Raw genomic sequence first — 24,823 nt, 5'->3', positions numbered from 1 at the left:
TTGGGGTTCAAACAACCACACACAACACGTTTCTTTATTAGTAAACAATTTTCGACATTCGAGGCTCCTCAGGCCCCTAAACATCGTGGCTGCCTTGAGAAGAGTCCACACGGGGAAGAAATAAAGATAGGACAACTGAGAAGTATTTTACGAGGATGGAAAGGAGGGCACGAGACCATCGGAGTCAGTAGGGCAGGACAAGGGGCTCCAAAGACTTCTCCGGGTGATATGTGTGCGCCAACAGAGGGCAGGGGGGGTAGCTCAAGACTGCTGACAGCCGCTGAAGACACGTGAACGCCCCAGAAAACCTCGCCGAGGCACCGCCGCCCCGGAGCTCTCGTCCGTACGCTGCCGCAGCTCTGCGAGACAGAAGCAAATGCACGGGCATCACCATTACCATCATCCACCACCACATGGCTGGCTGTAGTTGGAAATACGTGTGAGGGGGAGTAAACGAACTGTCTCGCAGAACTAAGCCATAGTGAAAAAAAGAAGGATGGCAGGCAAAGCTGGGCACAGTCCTGTGCGTGCATGGAACAAAACCCGTTGGTTTGTAATTTGCCATCAAGCGCACTTCCACTAGAGTTTTTCTAGTTGACAAACATGGGCTCGTCTATTTCCCTCCCGTAGAACACCCTGTATTGAAATCAGACGGGAATTCCACAGTATTTACAACTGCACTCTGAACTACTAAAATATGACTCAGCGTACTGTTAGAGTTGTCTTAACAACAAATTGTGATATAATCTGTTTAAGAATAGTTTTGATATAACGAAAGTTACAGCCGTTTGTAACCATACATACTCCCTTTGTAGACACCCGTTTGTTGGCAACAGGTGAGAATTCATTGTAATTTTTGCAGCTTCACTCTGAACTAATTACGGCAAGGAAAGGAAACGTAGTGCAACGATAGAGCTGTCTTAGTGGCCAATTTGGGCATGATTTTTGTTTTTTAAGATACAGTCAAACCCGGTTATATCGAACTCACAACAAAACACCGATCATATTGATATAGGGGATAATTCGATATAAGCAAGCTAAGGAACTGTAAGTCACAAAAGCACATAGCATTTATAAAAACACTTTATTAGTGAAGCTGCCTTACTTCTGCACGAAACAGTCCTGTACTTTCTGAATGGACAACCTAGCTGCCCGAGACAGTATGCACTTCTCCACACACAGTCTAAAGGGTCAGAACAGGGTCAGGCCGCAATATTTCACCTTTGCAAAGAAGTGCCGGACTAGTGAGAGCACACCAGTCACTTCGGAGGTTGTGGGCAAAGGATCGTCATTGCTTTCAACGTTGCGCCTGATTTCACTTGCGGCAGGCGGCTCTCTCTCTCTCTCTCTACTCTCTCGGCAATATAGTCTTCTAAACTCTCCCGTGGTCGTGATACCATCATCCGCAGTCCCAAACTCGCCGACCATTGATTCCGGCAAAGGCGTCCGCAAATTCCAACAGTTCGCTCCACACTTGGCAACACTGCCGGTGGCTTCATTGCACTCGCTACGATTTCCAGTCATCACTGTCACGCACAAGCCGGCAGATCTAAGCAATTTCGGGCGGTTTCTTCAGTAACATCTGCCCAGAACCTACTTTGACAAGGTGTTCTCGGGAATCTCGTGCCTGGCAGGGTCGTTCGACTTCTCACCCAAGTTCAACCAGATTTACGATTGCCAGCCTCACGGCGAAAGGCAAATTTGGCGGCTTTTCGCTAGCTAGAGCCACTAAATAAGCCTTTATTTAGTGGCACTAGCGCTGGCCTCCACAGCTGCAACTTACGAAGAAGCCCACAAAGCGTGAACGACGCAAACTTAATGAACAAAAAAAAAAAAGGTATAGCTCGCGGGCCAGGATCATTTTTTGCAGGGGCGATACGATATCAATGGCTCACCGTGCCCTACACGGCACGATGGAGCAGTCACAATAGGGAGAGTGAGGTGAAGGAGGGGAAAGAGCCACCCATGAGCTGCTGAGCTAAAGCCCTTGGAGGGATGGGCCAGCGGCATTTCTCCTCCGGCCCGAGGGAAAGCCAACTTGGAGGGGCACTTCTGCGGCATTGGGCATTTCATATATCGGTTGTCGCCGGCATTTTTGTTCGATGTAAGCGTAGTCTTTGCTATATCTTCTCATTGTAAATGTACCGTGCCCAGAAATACTTTGATATAAAGGATAATTCGATGTAGACGGGTTCGATATAGTTGGTTTCGACTGCACCTACGTCAGATTGAGAGCTACAGAGCACTTAAAGGAGCCATGAAGAGAAAACAAAAGTTTGTTTTATTCGAAAGATTAGGTGTTTCATAGTACTCTAAGCGCTTTCCCGGAAGCAAATGATGTTTTATTCACGGAGAAATAAAGCAATTTAAGCCAAAATTTTAAATCTCCCGCTAAATTGCACATTTCGTGACGTGAACAATGGCGTCATACGAGCCGGTCCATGAAACAGATACTTAGTATTCGACTCCATATAGCACCCACACGCGGGAATCAAACAGGAACTGAAACTCATGCCGAAACCAAGACGGCGGCCATTTTAAAAATACTAGTAAAACCTAGTGCACCCGCAGCCCTAGTACGGAATCGTCTGATCCGGAGAACAAAACTCTTGCCGAGAAGCTCGGGCTTGCATTTAACAACCTCACACCACTTGAACGCTCAATGCTATTAAGTGCACAAGCGGCAGGAGTTGTGGGATACGCGGATGGACCGGAAAGCGACCATTCCGCGATAGCCACAACAGACGAACGCCCAGCCGTCGGCACCGCTGCCTCGTCAGCCCCGTCGCGACGGACGAATACAGACTGGTACGTATGTGCCGTATTGTTATTACGGTTAATAATAGTTCAATTTCAGTAGCAGTATCGCTTATGCCAGTTGGCCGGTGTCGTGTATGAAAAGCCGTTCGCGCGAGCTCTCTGCTCCGACCAGAAAGATACGAGCGTCAATGCACGGTGTGTACGGCATTTTTTTTCCCCCAAGGTCAGAGCACTTTGACGGCGATTTGACGAAGTCGGCGACGAGCGCCAGCAAGTCCCAGGAGTGAGCTAACGTAAGGGTCCCTGCCGTAATCACTTCGTCGGAAACGAAGCGAGCACACTCGTACTTCCTTTAGCTCTCTTTCTCCTCCGTTTGCAAAGTTCACAAAACGTAGCCACTTGCTTCGCCGAGGTTCGTCGTTGGGCAGCACATGAAAGATCTCCTCACCGGCGGGGATGTCGCACTCCCTCGACGATTTGCCCGTACTACATGGGCATTTCAAAACGCAGCAACGAAATTTCCTTGTAAAGTACTCGAACAAACTGAAGTTTTCAGTGGTTGTAAACTGGAAACGAGCTCCTAACAACAGCAGCAAGCCAACACCATTCCAAAACTTCTGCGACGACTGTCACTATCTCGTCGCTGCTTGCTGTTCCTTACTCCCCTCGTTTCTATTTTTACCTTTGCTGGTTGGCGATATGACGGCCAACCTCTTGTGGATTACGATACCAAGCAAGGTCGTGGCTGTGCGTGCTGGAACGGTTCGTTGGCCCCGAAGAGCCTCGAACCCGAAAATTCGTCTGCGCGACGGTGGCGACGGCGAGATGTCGAGTTCGGCTGGCGGTAGTTTCGTACGCATTGGCATACACGCTTGCGTGTTTATTCGGAACTTCAACCGTTTACTCCACCATTCTTAGTGTCATAAAAGGAATGTGCAGTATGTTTAACGGGCATATAGCTCACTATGCAAACTAGTAAGCCCTGCCTAACTTGCGTTTGCTTTTGCCGGCCTCCGCCAATCGCAGAGCATTCTCGTGTGACATCATAGGTTCTGTTGGTGGGTCGCATGGTCATTCCCTTTTTTCCTAATTATGTAGCTTATTTGAGCGAAGTTTGTGTTAAAAGTGGTGTCAGTATAATTCTAACGAGGCAATATTTCGAATGAACCAAACTTGTGTTTTCTCTTCATGGCTCCTTTAACGCCAGCTCTGGAGACGGAGTTCTTATTCTACACAGCTCTGTCCACGGCCACAGGTTTCATCAGCATAAAAAAAATTCTCCGCTACACGCACCCTGTAGGTCGTGCTCGGTGTAGTACTCCTGGGAGTCGTCCTCGTCGTCTCCGGCGTCGTCGTCCTCGCCCCGGCTGCCCAGGGCCGACCCCGAGCGTCCGTGGAGCAGGGGCAGGTAGGGGATGACGGTCATGGAGCGCAGCGCATTCCCCTCCGCCCGCTCGGGGATCTTGACGTAGCCCAGCAGGCGCGGGGGCTTCCGCCGCACCCAGCTGCAACACCGCCAGTGGGGGTCAGGGAGGAACGGGGCCACTCACGGGACGCCCACTTGTGCAAGACCCGCGCACAGGCCTATGCCATCCTCTCTCACGAGAAGGACCCCACCCCAGAATTCTGCGCAACTCCCCTCTCAGCCTCATTCCAGCCACAAAAGACGTTTCTTCGAGGGGGCACACTGGTCGTAGAAACTTTTTTGTTGCTTTCCAACCAATTTTGACGAAACTTCATGGGCTTGTTCACTTTTTTTTAGCTGATTTCAAGTATCTAATTAGTTTTGATGTGAGGTAACTAGTTTCTGAGTTAAGTTTTTTTTTATTGTTCTTGAGAGCAATAGGAAAAAAACTATTCAACAAAAGATTACCACCAAGACATGAATGGATACCATAAGTTATGGAGAATGAAATGTGGGAAGCAGTTTTTTTTGTTTTGTTTTGCAATCACATACAGGTTTACATCTATTCCAACTTCTAGGTTTGAACTACTACTGCTAACCATTTAAAAATAATGCTAATTAGACAACTGCTGAAACACAAAATGCAAAATCTGCTTCCCATATCGCACGGTTTAAACATTCAGCTTCACAGTACAAAAGAAATGATCTTCCTAGCTGTAATGCATGCTAGGATGTAGCTCTCGAGAATTTTGTATCACTGTGATACCACTTGTGGCGAAAAAGTGGGGAATTATGGGAAAATAATTATTTTTTGTTGATATCACCCCTCTATTGCTTTTATAAGAACCTCGTACTGTTCCACATATGGAATTTTTGGAGGAAGAACTGTGCAAATCAAGACAAAAATGATAACTAAAAAATGCTTTCTTGTGCAATTTTTTAGTCCCAAAGACCCATGTGCCTTCCTTAACTGAAAAAAAAAAGAAAAAAGAACGGAAGAAATATTGGAAAACTTTGAAATTTCTCGCTACAGTGACGACCCTTTGAAGTTTGAACTGGAAAGGCAAAACCGGTTTTTCTGGTTCCCAATTTCCACTTTCAAACTTCAAAGGGTCGTAACTTCTGCTACAGACCAGATAGAATGATTCTGTTAGTCTTGTTGCCCTCCTTGATTAGTGCACAGTTCAATGGTACTCTGTTCAGATGCGTCCCTGCAGCAGTCTTCTTACAAAAGCTGTCACAAAATCAAACATAAAAACCTGAATAAATTTGAATGTGGCCGCCTTACACAAAAACAAACTTTACATCTACAATCAGAATGAAAAACTATACAGGTCCCTCAATTTTCATCATCATAACTGTAAAAATAAATTTTTTCGGCCTGAGACCAGTGCGCCCCCCCTTAAATCGTGCATGGTCTCGACTGCCGATCACACGTCGGCCACTCGTAAACAGCAGTTGGAAAGCAGCGAGGAAGCGGCAAAGGGAAGCCTCCGTACTCGTGCCTGCGCACCAGCTGCAGGCTGAGGCGCTCGTGGGGCTCCTTGTGCAGCATGCCTCGGAGGAGGTCCCCCAGCAGGGGCTCCACGTCCTCGGGCAGCTCAAAGTGGCCCCGGCCAATGCTCTCGAAGAGCCGATAGATGTTGTCCCCCTCGAAGGGGTACTTGCCCGTCGTGATGTTGAACCTGCACAGGGGAGCGAGCCGGGAAAGGGAGGGGGCACCACGTCCTCATTCACTGCGATCTTCCCCTCCGGCAATGGACTTATTGAGGAAGTGTGCATTGCTTCTCTTCCTTCGCCTTCATCGGCTACCCGAATGAGAAAGCTTTTCTGTACCGCCAAACTACGTATCAATGTAACTGTAGCGTCAGGGAACCAGCATGACACACACACACAGCGAAGTATCACCAGGGGAAGCCCTAATGCTCTCACACTCAAGGTCGGCAAGCAGACTTCAGCGCCCCAAGAAATTTTTAGTGTGCAGCATTTTGGTGGCTGCTACTGTGGTTTCAAATCGGCATTGGCGTCGTAACCGAGCGAACGAAGGCAGAAGGAAAATGGCGGAGAAAAGTGGTGAAAGTGTGACACGGAGGGCGGCAGTATGCTGAGCCCGCACAAGACGGTCCCCGGCGGCGACGCCAGAGTCCTTCAATTCTTTACTGGTCACGAAACTGCTCCGTAACTCAATGGGAGAGCTTCATATGCTGCGTTTGCCCGCCGCGCGGTGGCGCCACCCTTTCACTGAGGTCACTCCTCGGGCGGCGTTGCGCTGGCTCGAGCCGCGGTGAGTTGTTTGTTTTGTGCGGGAAAAAAATGTAATGAGCATATCGCGCTTTCGTGATGCGACTTAATTAGTGCAACGACGATGCCGAACATGTGTTGCTTCCCGGGATGTCGTTCCTTGTACAACGATACCACAGAAAATGTTTCCTTGTTCTGTTGACCGAGCGACGGGCAGCTGCGTAAGAATTGGAGGCGCCCCATTCCAAGGCAAGCAACGGGAGATTTCAGCTTCGATTATAAGTGTGCGACAGTGTGTAGAAATGCACTGTGTGTGAGAATGGAAAAAGCAATGTACCATTTTGAGAGCATCGTGGACCTAGAATTGCACAAGGCTAACTTAAAGCCGGATTTTTGTCATATCAGTCAGGTTGTAGCGGTGCTTAGTTACCTGTTTGCAAACTTGTATTACCTTGCGCTCAGGCTCGCGCGTAAAAGAGCTTTGGTACGTCCTTGTGCTTTTACTTTTCATATTTCTCGAAATTATCCCCTAGGGTTCGTTTTGTTTGTTTTGTAACCGCGCGTGGCCGATTCCGGTTTCTTATGTGGCGTTTCAACCGGAGCGCCCGTTTGCTCAGTTTGTCGTACGTCCCGTCGGGCAATATTGTTTTATATGGAAAGGATGCCACCTTGTCGCTAACTTGATTTTTTGTTTCTTCGACAATGTTCTCGATCCTATTTCCATGGATCTGAAATTAATAACGTTCCGAAGTAATGCATGCATAGCAAACTCCGCGCAACTCACTTTATCGACGTTCATCTGTGCACGTCACACTGCGGACTGCTTCTTCGACGTTTGTGTTTCATTCTAGTCTTTTGTAGTGCAGGAGATCGCTAGTTCGCTGCGTTCAGAAAAGCTTTGCGTCGTTCTTGGCTACGTGGCAATATTCTGTTTCCTCCGTGTGCTGCACATCGCAGCGCGAAAAAATAAATTTTTGTACGCTGGACCACGCTCTTTTGTCTCCCTTCGTAACATAAATTTTTTGTTGCGTTGGATAAAATCAGTTTTATTGTTCTTTCTTCTCTTCCTGTTTTTGCAAGTATTGCAAAGCATGGAAGCGGAAAGACACATGGTGCAACATATATCTCTTCGTGTCTTGATCCTTCGTGTTTCTTCAGCGTTTTTAGATGTTCTCAAGTATGTACCCACTCATCGAAACGACAATACTATTGGGCTACCTCTTTTAGCGTTCTGTGCATTCCAGAGCAATCAACGGATTCATTAAGCGTAATCTGAACGACGCGTACTTGGTTTCTTTCAGTTTTTTTATTGTATTATCGATAGGCCCGCAGCAGTCCATGACTACACAGCTACCGTATATGTGGTAATTACAACTTTGCTTTAAGAAAAGAAGCAAAATAGATTTTAAAATCCGTAAACACGACGGCGCAGCGCTTGTGCCAGAGCACACAGAAGCCGTTGCCGTTCGCGGCCGAAGTCTACGGTAATTTACTTCGAAAAAAAAAACCCATTGAAAGGCAGGTGATATACACAATGACTGGACTATTCATCGCTAACTACTACAAAAAAAACACACTTAATCAGCGCGCAAACACCAAAAGCAGCAAGCGTTTGCACGCCAAGAGCTGGCCAATACGCCGCACGCGCGGCGGCTGGATGACCTTCGTGCGGCGGTGGCGCCTGTAGTGGCGCGCGCGGTCCCTATATGAAACGAGCGCCGAAGTTTCGTGACCAGTAAAGCATTGAAGGACTCTGGCGACGCATAGGGAAAGTGTAAGGGGGAGGCAGTGAGGCGTGCTGGGCAGTGGCAACGTGATGCAAGACGACACCATAGACAACACTTGAAAATGTGTGTTCACTTTCTGAGATGCAGTTCGTGCCACTGATGCAGAGGCTTACCATCGCTGCCGTCAAGAGAACCCGAGTGTTGCCTCAATGCACTGCAGCACTCGGGAGTGAGTGCTGAAGAACGAGTGGGGCAACCAGTGGATGGCTAATCCAAACCACGTGAAATGTGCGCAGGAAGTTCAAACACGATTTACAACAACATCCTCGGTAGTGGCAATGTGCTGCCCGATAACGGAAGGAGTAACACGCACCGCTGTACGTTCGCTGATTACACCATCACTTCCTGAGATGCAGCAGCTATGTGCCATGACCGAGAAGACTGCAGTTCGCGCAGCGAACAAATTTCGCATTAGGGAGTGTAGTGCTTGCGAGCCTTTCTTTAAACTTTGAAGCACTTATAAAATGCTCAAAATTTTCCAAGATTTGAAGTCGCCATATTTACTCGAATCTAGGCCGGTACTTTCTTTTTAAAAAGTCGTTTACGAAAGTCGGGGGTCAGCTTAGATTCGAGGATGCGGCTTTCCTGTCACTGCTAGATGCTCAACGCCATCTCACGGCAACAGGCTTGCAGCTTGCAGGTTTGCAGGCTCCATTTTGCTTGTCTGAATGCCGTGAACCCAGCTCTCAGCATTCGGTGCTCGCTTGTGTACGTCACCACATGACCTCAAGAAGCGCCTGTGTTCGCAGCACCATGGTGCCCACCATGTGGTGCCACTACACCCCGGCTTCTAAGCAGAAGGTAGTCTTAGAGGCCGAGAGAACTTCAAACCTTCAAGCACAGTGCGACTTTGGAGTCGATGAGAAGAACGTGCGCCAATGGCAGAAGCAGTGGAACGAACTTTTAAGCTGCGCTGCCAAGCAAATAGCCTTCACAGGACCCAAGAAAGGTCGGACACCACGAGGTGGAGAAGGAAGTCGCTGACTTTAGCCGGCATCAACGAGAGGGTGAAATGCCTGTGACGACGGAGATAATACAGGCGAAGGCGAGAGAGACCGCAAACATTCAGGGCGTTGCACGGACTCAGTTCAAGGCCAGCAGGGGCTGGGTCACTCGTTTCATACAGCAGTTCGGGTTCAGCATGCAACGGTGGACGTCTGTGTGCCAAAAGCTACCCACCAACTTCAAGGAGAAGCTAGTCGCATTCCAGGGCTGTCATAAGCAAAGTAAGTTGGAATAGGTGGAAGGTATTCACGGGGATGAGTATGGAAATACAGAGGAGCAGTCTTCGTACGCCTGCTCGTGCCTATTCGTTTTGCAGTGCTCACTGAAATTAATTTCCTTTGCTTCAGCACCCCGCGTCATGAAATGCTACACACCTCCACCAAACACAAAAGTGTAAAATATGTTTGGCAAGACTGTGCCATTCTTGGACCCCTTGGAAATTTCCAGCAGATGTTGACAGTTGAGCTCAGAACCAAGATTCACCCCACTCTCGGCTTCTAGAGTTATAACAAGGCGTTTGGTGGGATGATTCCGCCAACCTCTCTGTGAGAGCACTCTCGGTGACCCAAAAACGAACCAAGCCCAAAGGAATGTGGGGAATAGCAGCACGCACAGAGTGACACCCGACGACCAGACGTCCACCTTGAAGCCCGAGAAGGAGTCGAGGCCGTTGGCGATTTCGGGCGGCTGGAAGGCGGGCGACCCCTGGCTCGTGTGGCAGGTGTCGTCCACGGCGAACCGGTCAAGCGCCTGCACACAGGAAACCATGCCAAAACTGCAGGGGTCGCCACCACACAGTGGCCACCACTCGTGTTTGGGGGCCACAGCTGTTGAGTAGGCAGCAAGACCCTCCAACACTCGCAAGGGCAGTTGTCAGCATGCTCCTGCAATACGGTGCCTAGATTGATTGATAGTAGGGTTTAACGCGCCGACGCAATGCAGGCGATGAGGCGCGCCGTAGTGGAGGGCTCCGGATTAATTTTGACCACCTGGGGATCATTAACGTGCGCCGAAATCTCATACACACGGGCGTTTTTGCTTTTCGCCTAATACGGTGCCTAGAAATTTGACCACTCTGTTGGCTGACACCATTTGACGACACCCAGAGCATAGAACTCGACACAAATACAGAGTAAGACGGTGAAAAAATTAAAGCCGTTCCACTCAATGTGAAAGCTGTCGGACGTGCAAAGCAGGGATTCGCCGTAATGGGCTGTGGTGCCGTTATCCACTCACCACTGCTTCCCCATGCATTTCAAATTTCCCGCCTTCGCAGAGCTCGCGCGCCACCCCCTTCCTGAAACTGCGCCAGCGGGAGTTCTGTTCTTTTTGTGCTTGCTTTATTTTCGTTTTCTGGAGCTGTTTTGTGTCATTTTGAACGCATAATTCTTTTTCTCGCGGAGCTGGAGCCTTTCTGCGTCATTTCGAATGCACCATCTTTTTTCTTACAAAGTTGGAGCCTTTCTGCGGCAATTCGAACGCGACAGTTTCTTCTTGCGCATGAAGCCATTCTGCGTCATTTCGAACGCACCATTGTTTTCTTGCGCTGTTGCTTTTTTCGCTTAAAAAACCAATCCAACGAGCATTCCTAACTAAATGAATGCATGCGCTGCTGGTTAGTTGCGTACATTTTTCCTCAAATGTACCTATAGTTTTCTTTGCGCTAAACAACGAGAGATGTAGGACAAGCGCCAGCAGTTCACGAGTTTCAAACGCTTATGACTATATAAACCACTTGGCTTTCGAGGCCTCTGGGTTACGCCGCAAACAACGGCGTTACCACGGGACGCCCTGCTGCTCTACTTGGGTCCAGCATGCGAGCTACGACAAGGCGAGCCCCTAAAGTGGTCTGCACTTAAAAATGCTTCGGAGAGCAACAGCCAAGGGTAATGACAGTGGGGCTCTTCCATAATCCGTCCTGGACTCACCGCAGACTCCCCACAAAGCAGTCCGGCATTGGTTCTTCACGTACGTTCATTCCTACGACGGGAGGAATCGTCGGACTACTCGCAGACTATCCACGGTAAGTCCAAAACTGTGGATGGAACCGATCCCAGTGACGCTCAGATATCGGCTAGCCGACACCGACGCCGATCTCTGAGACAGTGACTGTGGTTATCAACACTGCGGTGGAATTAATTCGTGCCGTGAAGGACCAAGTTGCAGCGCCGGAGGGTTCCAGCAACTTTCTGTGCATTCTGCACTTTCCACACATGGTTCCGTCCATTGTGACCAAGCTCCATGCAATAAAAATCGCAATCCCAGGAATGCCAACACCTCCAGCTTTCAAACTAGTTTTTCACATTTTCCAATTTCTGGAAACGTTCACGCTTTGAGGGCAGCCTTCTGTTCACTCAAAATTGTCTTACATTAATTAAACTCGGCATAAATACCCCCTAGGAGAGGTATAATGCTGATATCTCACGACAGCAAGTGTGCAAGTACAAGGCGATGTTTCAGCAGATTGTGAAAACTATTACCTGAAGCTTCAGCATTTCTTTCATAGTTTTTCTACGTGTACACAGTTTTTGGCTAGATATCGGCAGTTTGCAATCTTCAAAAAGGTAAATCCCCAACAGCACAAAACTTAAATTACATAAAAATTTGCTACATAAGAAGGTGCCCACAAAATCACTGCCTTTTGTCACTGTGTGCGATCAAACTCAAGAGCTAGAATAGCTACATGTAAAATAGCAGCACATTTAAAATCTACAAGAAAACCCATTACTGGACGAGTTTCTAAACCTCCACATAAATAAAAAAAAAAGACTTTTTTTTTATAAATCACATTTTACAGCGATGTGCTCAGAAATCCCGCTACAACAAAATCGACGGGACGTGCGAAAAATTCCACTGAAGCGAAAATTCTCTGATGCGAAATCTGCCCCAACACACCACAGAAAGGCACAAAAAATAGCCCCGTATAATATTTCCATATCATACGCAGCATACTACAATGCTTAGAAAAAGGAGTGATGCAATAATGTCGTGTTTATTCGCATAACAAACGTACCAATGGCTATCTGTTTTTTACCTGCCCATAAAGAGCACATTACAAAGGGGGAGGAGGAAGGGTGAAGAAATGCAGGTGCAAAACATTTTGCTGCACAACAAGACGTACCAACTGAGCTGATTACTTGCAGATAACTGCTAGGCAGTCGAAAGCCCCCCTCTCGCTTGTGGCAGGAGTGGCACCGCTATTTTATTCTCCGACTGGGCATGGCAGCTACTGACCTTGGTGAGCAAGCAGTGCGCGCTTGCATTTAACGCGACTGCGCGCTTGCAACTAACATAGGATGATGCGGGTTCAAAACTAAACGCGAAAACATTTTTGCTTTTACCTTTGAAGAATTATAGAAGAAAAACTGCAAGGACAGCTACTCACAATGCATACATGACGACGCCACGCCAGCAGCACAGCACATTCGCGCGATTTCAACTGGATACGGATTGGCTGTAGCTCCGGCTTGGCAAGCTGGGCCTGAGCCTCATGTAATGACCGCCAGCTGCATCGTTATGTCCGCCTATGAGTTTGTTTTTGTTTTGGGTGGTGGTGTGGGCCCACGTTTTCGGTGAAACTAAGCCCCTTGAATGTATAAAAAGTTACAGATAGCTGGCACTATGCTTATTTTATTGTAAATAAATTTTTCAAATCCAGCCCCAATGAGCGAAAATTCCGTTGAAGCAAAAGCAAGCCAGACAAATGGTTCGTTGTGGTGAGGACTTTGTTGCATTGACTTCTATGAATAACTGATGGGGAATTGGAAATATTTTGTTGAAGCGGAGTTTGTTGTAGCGGGGTTCGACGGTACAGCCGAGCGGAGCCAATGGCTGCGTGCACCTCGAACCTTGCCCTGTTTCTCTCTGTGGTCTTGCGCCTTGTCGGTGGCATCACAGCTTCCACAGTGGTTTGGAGGCGCGATGAGGGGGTAAGCGCTCCAGGCCTTATTGCTGGCCCTTTTTAATGAAAGTTAACTCGGCTAATACTCAACGCTTTTAAACCATTTTTGTGGCCGGACGTTCCTTGGATAGTACTCCAGCGATTGCGCACGTAAAATCGCAACCTATGGAACCCTCTTTGGGGCCCCTTTATTAAAGAAGAGCGCGAACGAGCAGGAGAGGTTTATGAGAGAGGCTGACGCACCTCGGCAACGCCCAGGTCGGAGATCTTGAGCGTCTCACAGGTGGTGAGCAGCAGGTTTCCCGGCTTGATGTCCTTGTGCACGATGCCCTGGCTGTGCAGGTACTCCAGCCCGTCCAGCAGCTGGCAGAAGTACCTGCACATCAACACCATCAACACACAGGTCACCACTTGCACTTCCAATGACTCGACCCGTTCCCCGCCCTCGAGGTGTTTCGAAGTGTCTGCCAGTGTGTGAAAACTGAAAATCCAGAGCTCTTTAACACTGCCCAGTTTTGTTCCCTCAAAACATTGCACATTTCATCAGAAATTTTCGCTCTCAAGGCCCGAGTCCTCTAAAATAACCGTATTTAGGTATTCGAATACAAGGCGAGGTTTCGTTCCAAGATCCGTATAGTCTTAAAGGGACCCCGAAAAGCTTTGTGAAGGTGGCAATCAAATGCATTCAGGTGGTAGAACACATAACGGGGGATTTTTGAGCCAAGTGTGAGCCCCATACGTTGTGCAGATAATTTGTAAACAATTTTTGAAGATCGCCTTTCTCAGCCGATGAGCGCGACTCCGCAGCGAGCCGACCGCGGCTGACGCAACGACGACCGCAGGTGACGCAACGGCGATCGCTGCTGACGCAACGGCGAAGGCGCCCCCTGATTCGCCCAATCGCCGGCAAGGTCGGCCGCCGGCGGCGTCACTGCCATTGGCTTCCGGCTGCTCTTCCTCCTTCCTGCGCGATCCCGAGGCAAAGGCGGCAAAGGCGGGTCCGCAGTGATTGACGCGAGCCTAGGCGCAGGAATGTAGCTAGCTGCTTTGAAGGAGGCAGAGAGGGAGGAGGAGTCGATCGGCAAGTGGGGAGAGGTGCATTTACTTGCTTCTGGCGCAGCTAATACTGAATGTAGATCAATAATTCCAACGGCATTGCATCGCTATATTGGTGCTGCGTGACAATACAGGCCTTTTGTAACTTTTACAGAAGGCTTTTCTGGGTCCCTTTAAAGTCACACCCTGCTTTATATTGGAAGCTCAGTGTATAAGGGTGGTGCAACGTTAATTCGAACACTTCAAGAACTTTTCCTGAGTGAACCGGCGCTCTGTTCGCGCTCACACTTCACACGAAGGTTGAATTTTGTGGTCTATTTTGTTTGACACTGGAAACAACGACGGTACTTACCTGGTTATTCTGAAAATAAATAAAAATGGTTTTCGCCTACTGTCAAATGGCGGTCGCTTTGGACTTGTGAGCCAGCACAAGCTGATCTTGCAACGATGGCGCCACCTGGGGTATTCAGAGCGAAACATGCATTTGGGATTCACGGAAGGGAGGAGCCAAATGGTGTAGCAGATGATCAGAAAACCTTTTTCATCCCTAGTTTACGATGATCACAAATACTTCCGTAACAGCTGATACCAATCATAATAAATATTGCCACGGTTGATCGTTGCCAATAAACTTTGGATTTGTTCCCTCACCCGCTTTCACATTTTCTGATTGTCTGCTACCTCATTTGGCTCCTTCCTACTGTGAACTGCCATTGCACATTTCGCTTTCCATACCCCAGGTGGCGCCGTCATTCCAAGATCAGCTTGCTCTGGCTCATACGTCCAATAAGCTGCCATTTTCCCGTAGGCAAAAATCGCTTTTATTTATTTTCAGAATAAACAGGTAAGTACCGTTGTTGTTTCAGGTGTGAAGCAAAATATACCTCAAAATGTGACCTTCGTGTCAAGTTTGAGAGCGAACAGAGCGGCGATTCACTCAGAAAATTTTTTTCAAGTGTTCCAATTATCGTCGTACCCGTCTGTATTATATATGGCGATTCTTTGACTCTCCAAACTGCACCCTCGCCAAAAAGTCGTGCCCGCCTTATAATCGAATAAATGCGGTATACATGTTTGCCACAGCAGCGGCACTTGTAACAAGGTTCCGAGGCATATCTGCAACTCATTGTGAAAAACTGAGAAAAATGCAGCGACTAAAAAGAAGAGTTTGGTGTTTGGCTGGTTGGTACATACTTCGAAGAATGGTGGAACCCAGCTTTGAAGACGCGTACACGAGGAGAGAGCAGGACAACACACATCCAGCGTGTGAGCTGTCCTACTCTCTCCTCATGTACGTGTCTGCAAGGCTGGGTTCCACCGTTCCTCAAAATACTAAAAAGATTGCCCCGCAAGATTTCCTTCTCCAGAATGAAGTACAAAATGCCTACATATCTACACATCAAAATTGGTAATGGTTCCTAGACTCTGACATGCCTTGCCAGCCGCCACTGGCGAATGGTCCAAAAAAATGTCGGGATGTCTCAACGTTGTGTCTCCGTAATCCTACACTGAAGGGGTGCACACATGTCTTAGTCTTTTTCTTTCGCTCCTACCTTACAAAGCAAATAGTGATTTTGTTCAAACTGTTCCAAATCAAAGCAAATGTTTTGAAATCGAAGCAAATACTACACAATTTTCAACGGTAAACTACAATTCACAACTTCTTCACCACAGTTCAGTAACCAGCCTGTAGAAAAATTGAAGGCTCGTTAAAAAGGGCCTGCCGAATTTTCCAGTGGTATAAAACAAATACGAAAACCTAACCTGCTGTTTCCAGCTTTATTGATGGTACTATGTCTTACGTGGGCAACTTTCTTCTCATCGAGTGACCTCCTCAACCACAAAATTAGTATTAGTGAAATCGGTGAATTTGTGAAACAATGCAATAACTATATATTCTGACAGGCTGCATCATTAACACATGCGTTCCACTGGCATCACGGATGCCTTCGAACCAAATGTCATTTGACTCAAATACGAATGTCATGCTGCTCCACTAGGTTGTTCAATGGCATTCAATTTAAATGTGCTTCAAGCCCATTTGAGCCACCTGATCGTCGATTGTTGCCGATATTCAAGGCTGTAAAATGTCTTTGAGACGCAAATGCCTGTGCCCTTGTCCCAGTGGTTTCAAGCAACATCCGAAAAAATAACACTGAAAACAAAAGACCCAGTTACCATCCATGATTTTTTAATGAGTATGCTGTACAGCTGATTTCCGCTGAACTTAAATGTTTAAAATGGGCCATGCTGACAAAACACAAGTTTGGTTCATTCAAAAGATCGACTCGTTAGAATCGTACTGACACCACTTTTAACGTACTCTTCGCTCAAATAAGCTATACAATTAGGGAAAAAGAGAATGATTTATTGATTGATTGTAGGATTTAACACACCAACGCAACACAGGCGATGAGGCATGCCGTAGCAAAGGGCTCCGGATTAATTTTGACCACCTGGGGATCTTTAGCATGCGCCGAAATCGCGTACACACAGTGTTTTTGCTTTTCGCCTCCATCAGAAAAGCGGCCACCGTGACCGGGAATCGAACCCGCAACCTTGTGCTCAGCAACACAACGCCTTAGCCACTGAGCCACCACGGCAGGTAAAAAAAAAAAAAAAAGGAATGGCCATGCGGCCCACTAGCTCATTTCCCACAACAACAACACAACTTGTGACATCAATGTGTCCAGATGTGCGATTAGCTGAGGCCGGCAAAAGCAAACGCAAATTAGGCATGGCTTATAAGCTTGCTGAATGACCTATTTGCGCTTAAATCTAATGCATATTCATTTTACAGCAGTAAGAATGGTGGGGTAAACAATGAGTCACGAAAATACAGGTAAGAATAGAAGTACCGATGTGTACTACTGTTGGTACTGGGCGCACTATGCTTGTTTTAGCTGCATAGCAGTCCGCCGCTTTGGAGTTGTCTTACATAACACTGGGCGATTGGCATAAGCGACGTTGTCTTGCGTCAGCCTATTTGTCAAGCATACCCCATGTTCCACTAAACGATTACAATAGACTCTCGATAAACGAAACTTCAAGGGACCGAAAAAATGAGTTCCGTTCAGCAGGAGTTCCGTTTACTGAGAGAGATGTGCAAAGGTGCAAATTTATGAGCGCACACACTCTTAATGGCATTTCATGGAAATATATATGCACTAGAAGCTGAATGTAGCTGATAGTTTCTCAGAACGCAAGAAAACTTCAAGAGGCTTAGGCACCGCATTCACAAAGTTGATTTGGCAACAATGAGTCACTGTGCACTACTATAGTGCCTATAATATACTGGCAGTATATTCTAGGCACTATAGCACTACAAAATGCATCAATTATTTTTGTTTGATTCCTTGCAACTGCATCTTCACGGAGGCTAGAGGACTAAACTTCGCGAGTGCTTACAAGCCACCGAATTTAGAAGACGGCAACGCGGTAATGAAGTGCGAATAGCACCACGATGGCACGAACGAGGCGGCAAGAGCTGAGCCCTGTAACCTCGGTGTTTTGAATCGAGACCGAACGACTGGAACAAGAACTGCAAAGTTGCATTCGTTGCACCAACACGGCTAACCGCTTACGAGACGAGACTTACGAGGCCAATGAGGATTAAAAAAATCACGGAGGAAGAAAAAAAAAGCGAAACATCCGGAACCGTAAAAAGCTGATTCTCATGCCAATGGGTATCACAAGAAGTTCCAATTCTGGTTCCGTTTAAACGGTGACGCAGAAATTTTACTTCCAATTACCGGGAGTTTTTTTACGTTATCTGAATACAAAACCAACCAACTTACAGGCTACTGTTCCGTTTAAGCGGCAATTCCATTTAAGCGATTTCCGTTTATCGAGATTCTACTGTATTTTCTACAGTAACAAAAACAAGCCAGGAGCAACTACAGTCACAAACACAGCAACAGCGGACAACAGTCCGTGGATGAGTACGGTAGTGCCATCTGAGGAGACTGACGGCAAGCAGGGCTGCAGAGCCGAATGATGCAGTGGAAGTTCGTTTGAATACGTGAACTTTTGACTTCATGGCAGACGTCCTGAAAACACACGATTTGGTAGGAGAAACAAAATTTTAACTTAAATTGATTAATTTCTCAGTGAATACAACATCATTTGCTGCCAGACAAGTGCTGGGGCGACTATAAAACACGAAATCTTTCGAATAAAATAAACTCGTATTTTGTCTGCATACTGCTGCAAGCAGTAATGGCATTGTACTCTCCCATCCCCAAGAGCTGAGAGGAAGCGCTTTAAAAGTGATTTGAAAGTTATGAGAGAAATAACACTGACCATTTGCGTCTATATATATAATTTTAAATATGGGTGGGGATGTTTTCGTTGTGAGAGATTACCAATGATTTTAAGTGTAGCTCTACTGCATCAAAACGGAACTTGACGTCAGCAGCACCCCTGCAGCAAAGTGAATAAATGTTAAAGCTGGCAGCAGCCATCAACATTGTAGTGGAGTACGGCATATTCCAGGAGACACTTAATGTCCCTCGTCATAGTCCATTTGTGTTTGAAAATGTTTGAAAATGGCAGTTCGGTGAATTGTTACGTCGCATCTGAGAAAAAAATTGGCAGATCCCGCATACAGGTGACAATCGACGTAAAGTGACGCTTTCGATCATGTTTACATCGTCATTAACAAAAACAATACTCAACTGCTCAATGGAGTTCAAGTACAGTCTAATCCCGCTACAACGAAGTCCGCTTCAACGAAATATTTCCAAGTCCCCGTCAGCTAGCCATAGAAGTCAATGCAACAAAGTCCTCGCCACAACGAACCATTTGTCTTACTTGCTTTCGCTTCAATGAAATTTTTGATGATTTGGGCTGGGTTTGAACAATTATTTTACAATATATTAAGCATAGCACCAGCTATCTGTAACTTTTTATACGTTCAGGACGCTTAGTTTCACTGAAAACATGCGCGGTGCTCCCACACTGCCACCCAACATAAAAAAAACGCATAGGTGGATGCCATTGTGTGATGGTGATAACGATGCGGCGGGCCGTCTTTACACGAGGCGCAAGCCAGGTTCGCCAAGCCGGAGCTATAGCCAATCCATATCCAGTTGAAATCGCGCGAATGTGCTCTGCTGCTGGCATGGCTGCTGGTGCAGCGCCGTCATGTATGTGTTGTAAGCAGCTGCCCTTGCAGTTTTCCTGCTACAATTCTTCAAAGTCAAGAGCAAAATTAATGTTTTCGTGTTTAGTCTTGAACCCGCGTCATCCTATCTTAGTCGCGAGGGGGTGGTCGCGATAAATGTAAGCGTGCGCGGCTTACCTGCCAAGGTCAGTTGCTGCGGTGCCTAGTCAGAGGATAATAAAGATAACGGCGCCGTTCCTGCCACAAGCGAGAGGGGGGCTTCCAACCACCTATAGCAGCTATCTGCAAGTAATCACCTAGGTGGAAACGCCTTGTTGTACAGCAATACGCTTTGCGCCTGCATTTCTTCACCTCTCCCCTTCTCCTCAGTATCGCACTCTTTGTGTGCTGGTAAAAAAACTGATAACCATTGGTATGTTTGTTATCTGACTAAACACGACGTTACTGCGCGTCATTCTTTTTTCTAAACATTGTATTATGCTGCCAATGATGCGGAAATATACCGTGCTATTTTTCTTGCCCTTCTGTGGCGTGTTGGGGCAGATTTCGCCTCAACAAATTTTCGCTTCAACGAAATTTTTTGCACGTCCCCTCAATTTCGTTGTAGCGGGATTCGACTGTAGCACCATTTGAAATGACTGCACACGCATCGTGGCATAACTGGGTTTAGACAAAGTATGTGTGGCATTTTTTTTTTCTCTTTGTAACTTCTGGGAGGGGTCCTCACGACCCTCGTAGTCTTTTAATTCCACCGCACATTGTAGCTGTGACTCGCATCTTTAACTCTTTCGCTACCGCAGAAAATTGACCAATTTTGGGGGGTCCAAGAAAACATTTTTTTTTCTGCTAAAAAATTATTTAGGCACTAATTGCATGAGCACAAAATGCCGATTATTTAACGGCCTTTCCAATAACACCGGTTTTTTAAAGGTTTTCATATATCATAGTTGTGAAAAAAAATATCAAAATCAAAAGTTTTGTCAAGTTGTCGAAAAAAATGATAAAAAAGGAGTTGTGTATATCAAACCACCGGTAGTAGAAAAAAATTAGAATATACATTTTGCAGGGAAACATTTCAAAAACACACCCTAAAAAAAATGTCGACTTGCGCGGAACAGTTTTTCAGATATAAAAAAAAAATGTTAGCACGCACGGTGCTCGTGTCATGCGGTGAAGCCCAACCTCTAATTCAAACTGTGCAATTTTGGGTGGTTCCTTGGAATAAATCTGGCGGTTTGACGTTATCAGAGGCACCAATTTGCCCCCACATAACGTAAAAACATCTTGTCAATGGCTGACTTTGCATTTACAGCGAGCACAATATTTGGGACAAGCACGCGATGCAGAAAAAAACATGCATGAAGTTGAAAACGGAACGCCGTGGCTGATGTTTGTTGTCGTTCACGGTCAGTTATCTCTCAAAACATAAAGCTGAGCTTTATTATCATCTTCTTACTCGCAATTGTAGCCTTGCTCGCAAAAATGAGGTACGATGAGCTAGAATCGTCCCCTGCGATCTTTGGCCGAGTAGCAGTCGCGCGCTAAAAAAGATCAGCACAACGAGCCTCCTCTATTGCAGCGCTACCTAACATTTTTCAAATGAAACAGTACAAAAACTTATCAGAGACTCCGTCCGAATAGACAGTTCAACTAAGCAGCAACATTAGACACCCGGATATACCCTCGCATGAAAACGAAACTGGAAGGCGAACAGCTGGCAGTGTAAGGCCGGTTTGAAGCGCTGTCCTCGGCGGAACAGATATCTGGCGACTGGGTGTGACCTTTTGACTTGCATCTGAAGTTCTTATCGCAGAAATCGGGTTAGGGTGGGGGGAAATGAGGAGCGGCGTGCTTTGTTCGAGGATCAGTCGCGGACGCTTCAGGCGCCATGGCAGTTAGCCTTGAAGTTGGGTAACTGCGTAATTGCGCTAAATATGAATTTCGCGATGCAGAAACGAAACCGAAACTGTTGTAAACTGTTTGGGAATGGTCCTGGGGTAAGTAGAACTACCAGAGTACTTAGGACAACTTGCGCAAAGGCAATAAAACTGCCTAAAATCATAAAGTAGCTTTGCAACCAGGCACTGCTTGACATTTTCAGCCGATTTCTGGGATTATTACTGTCAGAGCGTGAACCTGACGATTGAAAATCGTTTGCTAGTTCCCCATTCACGCCCTGATAGCAAAAAACAAGCGCTGGTGCAGAGTAATTACGAGTTGCACGCATTCTTCGTTGGTAGCCTTGAGGCGCGATGACCACGCCCCTTTTCCACAACCAGGTGATTCAAAAGCGTGTCAAAAATCACGTTTCCGTTGCAAAAATGAAAACAAAACTGATTTTGAAAGGCCATTTTCTGATCTAACTCCGAACATCTTTACTTGTTCGAGATACGCCTGGAACGCTATGAAAAGGCGCTCCCAAAAGTATCGATCAAATTGATCGATTTTGATAGGCGCGGTAGCGAAAGAGTTAAGGGGGGATACTGGTCTTAAAACAGCCTCTTTTAATTTTCTAGTGAACTTTGTAAAACTTGTCAGTCTTGCTGTTTTTCTCCCACTGATTTCAGATATGCCATTATTTTCTCAGTAGGTCAATTAGTTCCCAAGATAATTCGCACTAATTAGCCATTTTTAGTCAAGCGATAGACAAAACAGTGTTGGTCATAAAACTGTAATCTTTATATTTTCCAATACTACGAACCCTGGTGAGTGCAATAATCAAAGCAGTTTTTTTGATGCATCGCTTGGAACTAATTTTACAGCTCGTTAAACTTTGGTGTTTGAAATGGGCACTCAAAATGGCTCCTTGCCACTGGTGCTACCAAAGTTTAATAAGCTTTAAAATTAGTTCCAAGCGATGCATCAAAAAACTGCTTCAATTATTGCACTCACCAGGGTTCGTAGTATTGGAAAATATAAAGATTACAGTTTTATGATGAACACTGTTTTGTCTATCGCTTGACTAAAAATGGGTAATTAGTGCGAATTATCTTGGGAACTAATTGACCTACTGAGAAAATAATGGCATATCTGAAATCAGTGGGAGAAAAACAGCAAGACTGAGAAGTTTTACAAAGTTCACTAGAAAATTAAAAGAGGCTGTTTTAAGACCAGTGTCCCCCCTTAAGTCAGCCCACAATCGTGGTCTGCACCATGTTTCTCTGTTAGCAGAGACATTGCTGTTTCGTGCGACACCTCTTTCGCGCGTGGATTCCCCAATAGTCGTGGGAACATTTTTTTGCGCAATTTCGCTACCACCTGTTCACATGCCCTTTGGACGCCATTGGTAGCGGTGGAGAACAATAATCGTGTGGATTCGAGGAGACTAGCGCACCATCTTGTGGTTTGTGATACCCATGCTACACGAACGTTTCGAAGGCCTTTGAGTCAAATGTCATTTGAGTCAAAACGACACATTTGAGCTGCTACATGACGTTTTTCGAAGGCCTTTGGTTAAAATGCCATTTGAGTCACAGGAGCGCCCCAAACGACCTTTGAAGTGCTCAAAGGCCTTTGAAACGCAAACGGTCATGCTCTCGGGAGCAGTTTCTGCATGCTGTAATTACAAAAATGATTATTTACGAGTAAAACTTGGTGTCTAAAGTGCACGATCTTCATAATTTTTAGCTTGTTTTTGTTTTCTATCAGTCACTCTACGATAACAAAGTAACTTGGTACTTGGTGCACAAGAAAAAAAAAAAAAAAGAATGCGCTGTCAGCTCGCGTTTTATGCGCACTTGTAGATTGTTGTCGATTTGATCACTAATAACTGTTTTTTTGCTCATTTTAACTCCGATTTTTTTTTTTTTTTTTTTTGTCAATGAGGAAACAGGGCAGCGGTGTCAACACCAAAACATGGCGGGCGAACGCGGAAACTTTCAACTGCCTTTGAGAACTGTCGTGTAGATCGGCAGAACTCCTTCCAGTTCGAATGGCATTTCAAATATCAAAGGTCATCCGACTGAAGTGCCCTTTCAAACGCTCGTGTAGCACAGGTATGAGAAACCCAGGATGCTCCTTCTTGCCACCAGAGGGGCGGGCGGGTGGGCAGGAGCTGTGTTGCATGAGTGGTGCATTTGACCGAGGAAGCAGCAGCCAGCAGCAGCTATCCCTCAAAGAAGCGACAGGAGGCATGGAGCGTCGGCCCCGTCTTTCTATGCGTCTCACCCGTGCGCCTGTCCCAGCGGGAGCCGGTGGTCCTTGGCGGCGTCCAGCAGCTCCTGGAGCACGGCCACGCAGTACTCCATGACCATGTACATCTTCTGCTTCTGCTCGCTGTAGAGCACCTCCACCAACTGGATGACGTTGCGGTGGTTCAGCTGCTTCAGCAGCTGAATCTCCCTGCACGTGGGCGAGGGGGAAAGGGGAAAGAGGGAGGGTTCTTTTTGCCTCCCCTTTGACTGCGCTCGGTGCAAGATGGGTAAGACATACGAAGCAGAAGGCCTCGCGCGATGGGGGAACTTCAAAGGTAGTGTCTATTATCCCGGCAACCGTGAGAATTGTCAGAAATTTCTCACGGCAGTCGCCTCTTATTGGCTAAGTACACTACGCGGAGATCCTATGGGATAAATATTCCCTAAAAAGGTGTATTTGCTGCTGTCCACTGTGGTACAGTACTTGGTTTTAAACAAGAAGGCTCAGATTTGAGTCCGACATTGCAATGTAGTTGCTTTTTTTAAGCTTTCAGAATTTTTCGATCATCGTAATTTTAATACTTTTTTTACTCTGTTTTTTACAATATCAAGACATCAACGCACAGGACTTAAAGAATGGGTTGAATTACATTTAATGTAGGTTGTGTTCTGTGTCGTTGGGCTGGGTTAGATTAGGTTTGTTGCAGTTGGGCTCGATTTGGGTAGGCTATGACGCGTTCGGTTAGGTTAGGTAAGGTCCTGTGAGGTTATGCTACAATAGGTTACGTTGGGTCGTAATATTGTTCAGCAAATTTTAGGCCAGCAAGCTTTTATGGAAACTGCTGCTAGAACTTCCCTGAGGTAGTTCTCACGGCTGCCATGAGATTAGATGCAGCCAACTTTAAAATATCTAATAACCCTGTCACACAGCAGATCTAATGACATTTAGAGTAAATGTCATTCGCTCTAAATGTCATTAATTCGGCTCTACACGAGAATACCAAACGACATCTGAGGCGAATGACATTTAGCGGCTAACTGAAGTTCAGGAGCTCATTAAGCAGCCAAATGAGTCAGTACAGAAGAAAGTTCCTAATAACCGAAGAATAGTGTTTCTTATATTTTCCCCTTCATTTTGTCTTTCAAATCACGAAAGACAAACGAGTACTTAAAAAAAGAAAAACATTTCGTCCCAAATGCACGCGCTACCCTGAATACGAATTATTTGCAGACTTGTCTCGGCTTGTAATGTCTACTTATAAGAAAGAATCATCTATTTTGTTTTAAAAAAAATATTATATATGAAAACATTCTAGACGCACTTGAATCATAATTCTGCAATTTTGAGAGCTCCCTAATTGTCACCACTATGACTATCAAATTACATTTGTTTCACCGCATAGACCCTAA

At 46.3% G+C, this 24,823-nt stretch overlaps 1 protein-coding gene across 1 annotated transcript in view; it reads right to left on the bottom strand.

The window, feature by feature from the left end:
• Lkb1 (Lkb1/serine/threonine kinase 11) overlaps nt 1-24,823 on the bottom strand; it is a 33,951-nt gene continuing 9,128 nt past the window's right edge. Inside the window, exons 4-9 of the mRNA XM_077685477.1 lie at nt 23,448-23,621; nt 13,343-13,475; nt 9,812-9,948; nt 5,665-5,850; nt 4,054-4,265; nt 1-359 (exon numbers count right to left, since the gene is read on the bottom strand). Of these exons, the coding sequence (XP_077541603.1) occupies nt 262-359; nt 4,054-4,265; nt 5,665-5,850; nt 9,812-9,948; nt 13,343-13,475; nt 23,448-23,621 (940 nt within the window). The 3' untranslated portion in view covers nt 1-261. The remainder of the gene's footprint in view (nt 360-4,053; nt 4,266-5,664; nt 5,851-9,811; nt 9,949-13,342; nt 13,476-23,447; nt 23,622-24,823) is intronic.

The sequence above is a fragment of the Haemaphysalis longicornis genome, unplaced genomic scaffold, assembly GCF_048455015.1.
Source record: "Haemaphysalis longicornis isolate Haplotype H1 unplaced genomic scaffold, Haemaphysalis longicornis Haplotype H1 scaffold_9, whole genome shotgun sequence".
Classification (NCBI taxonomy): domain Eukaryota; kingdom Metazoa; phylum Arthropoda; class Arachnida; order Ixodida; family Ixodidae; genus Haemaphysalis; species Haemaphysalis longicornis.
The sequence above is the reverse complement of the archived record's forward strand: the minus strand, read 5'-3'. Positions and strand labels throughout refer to the sequence as shown.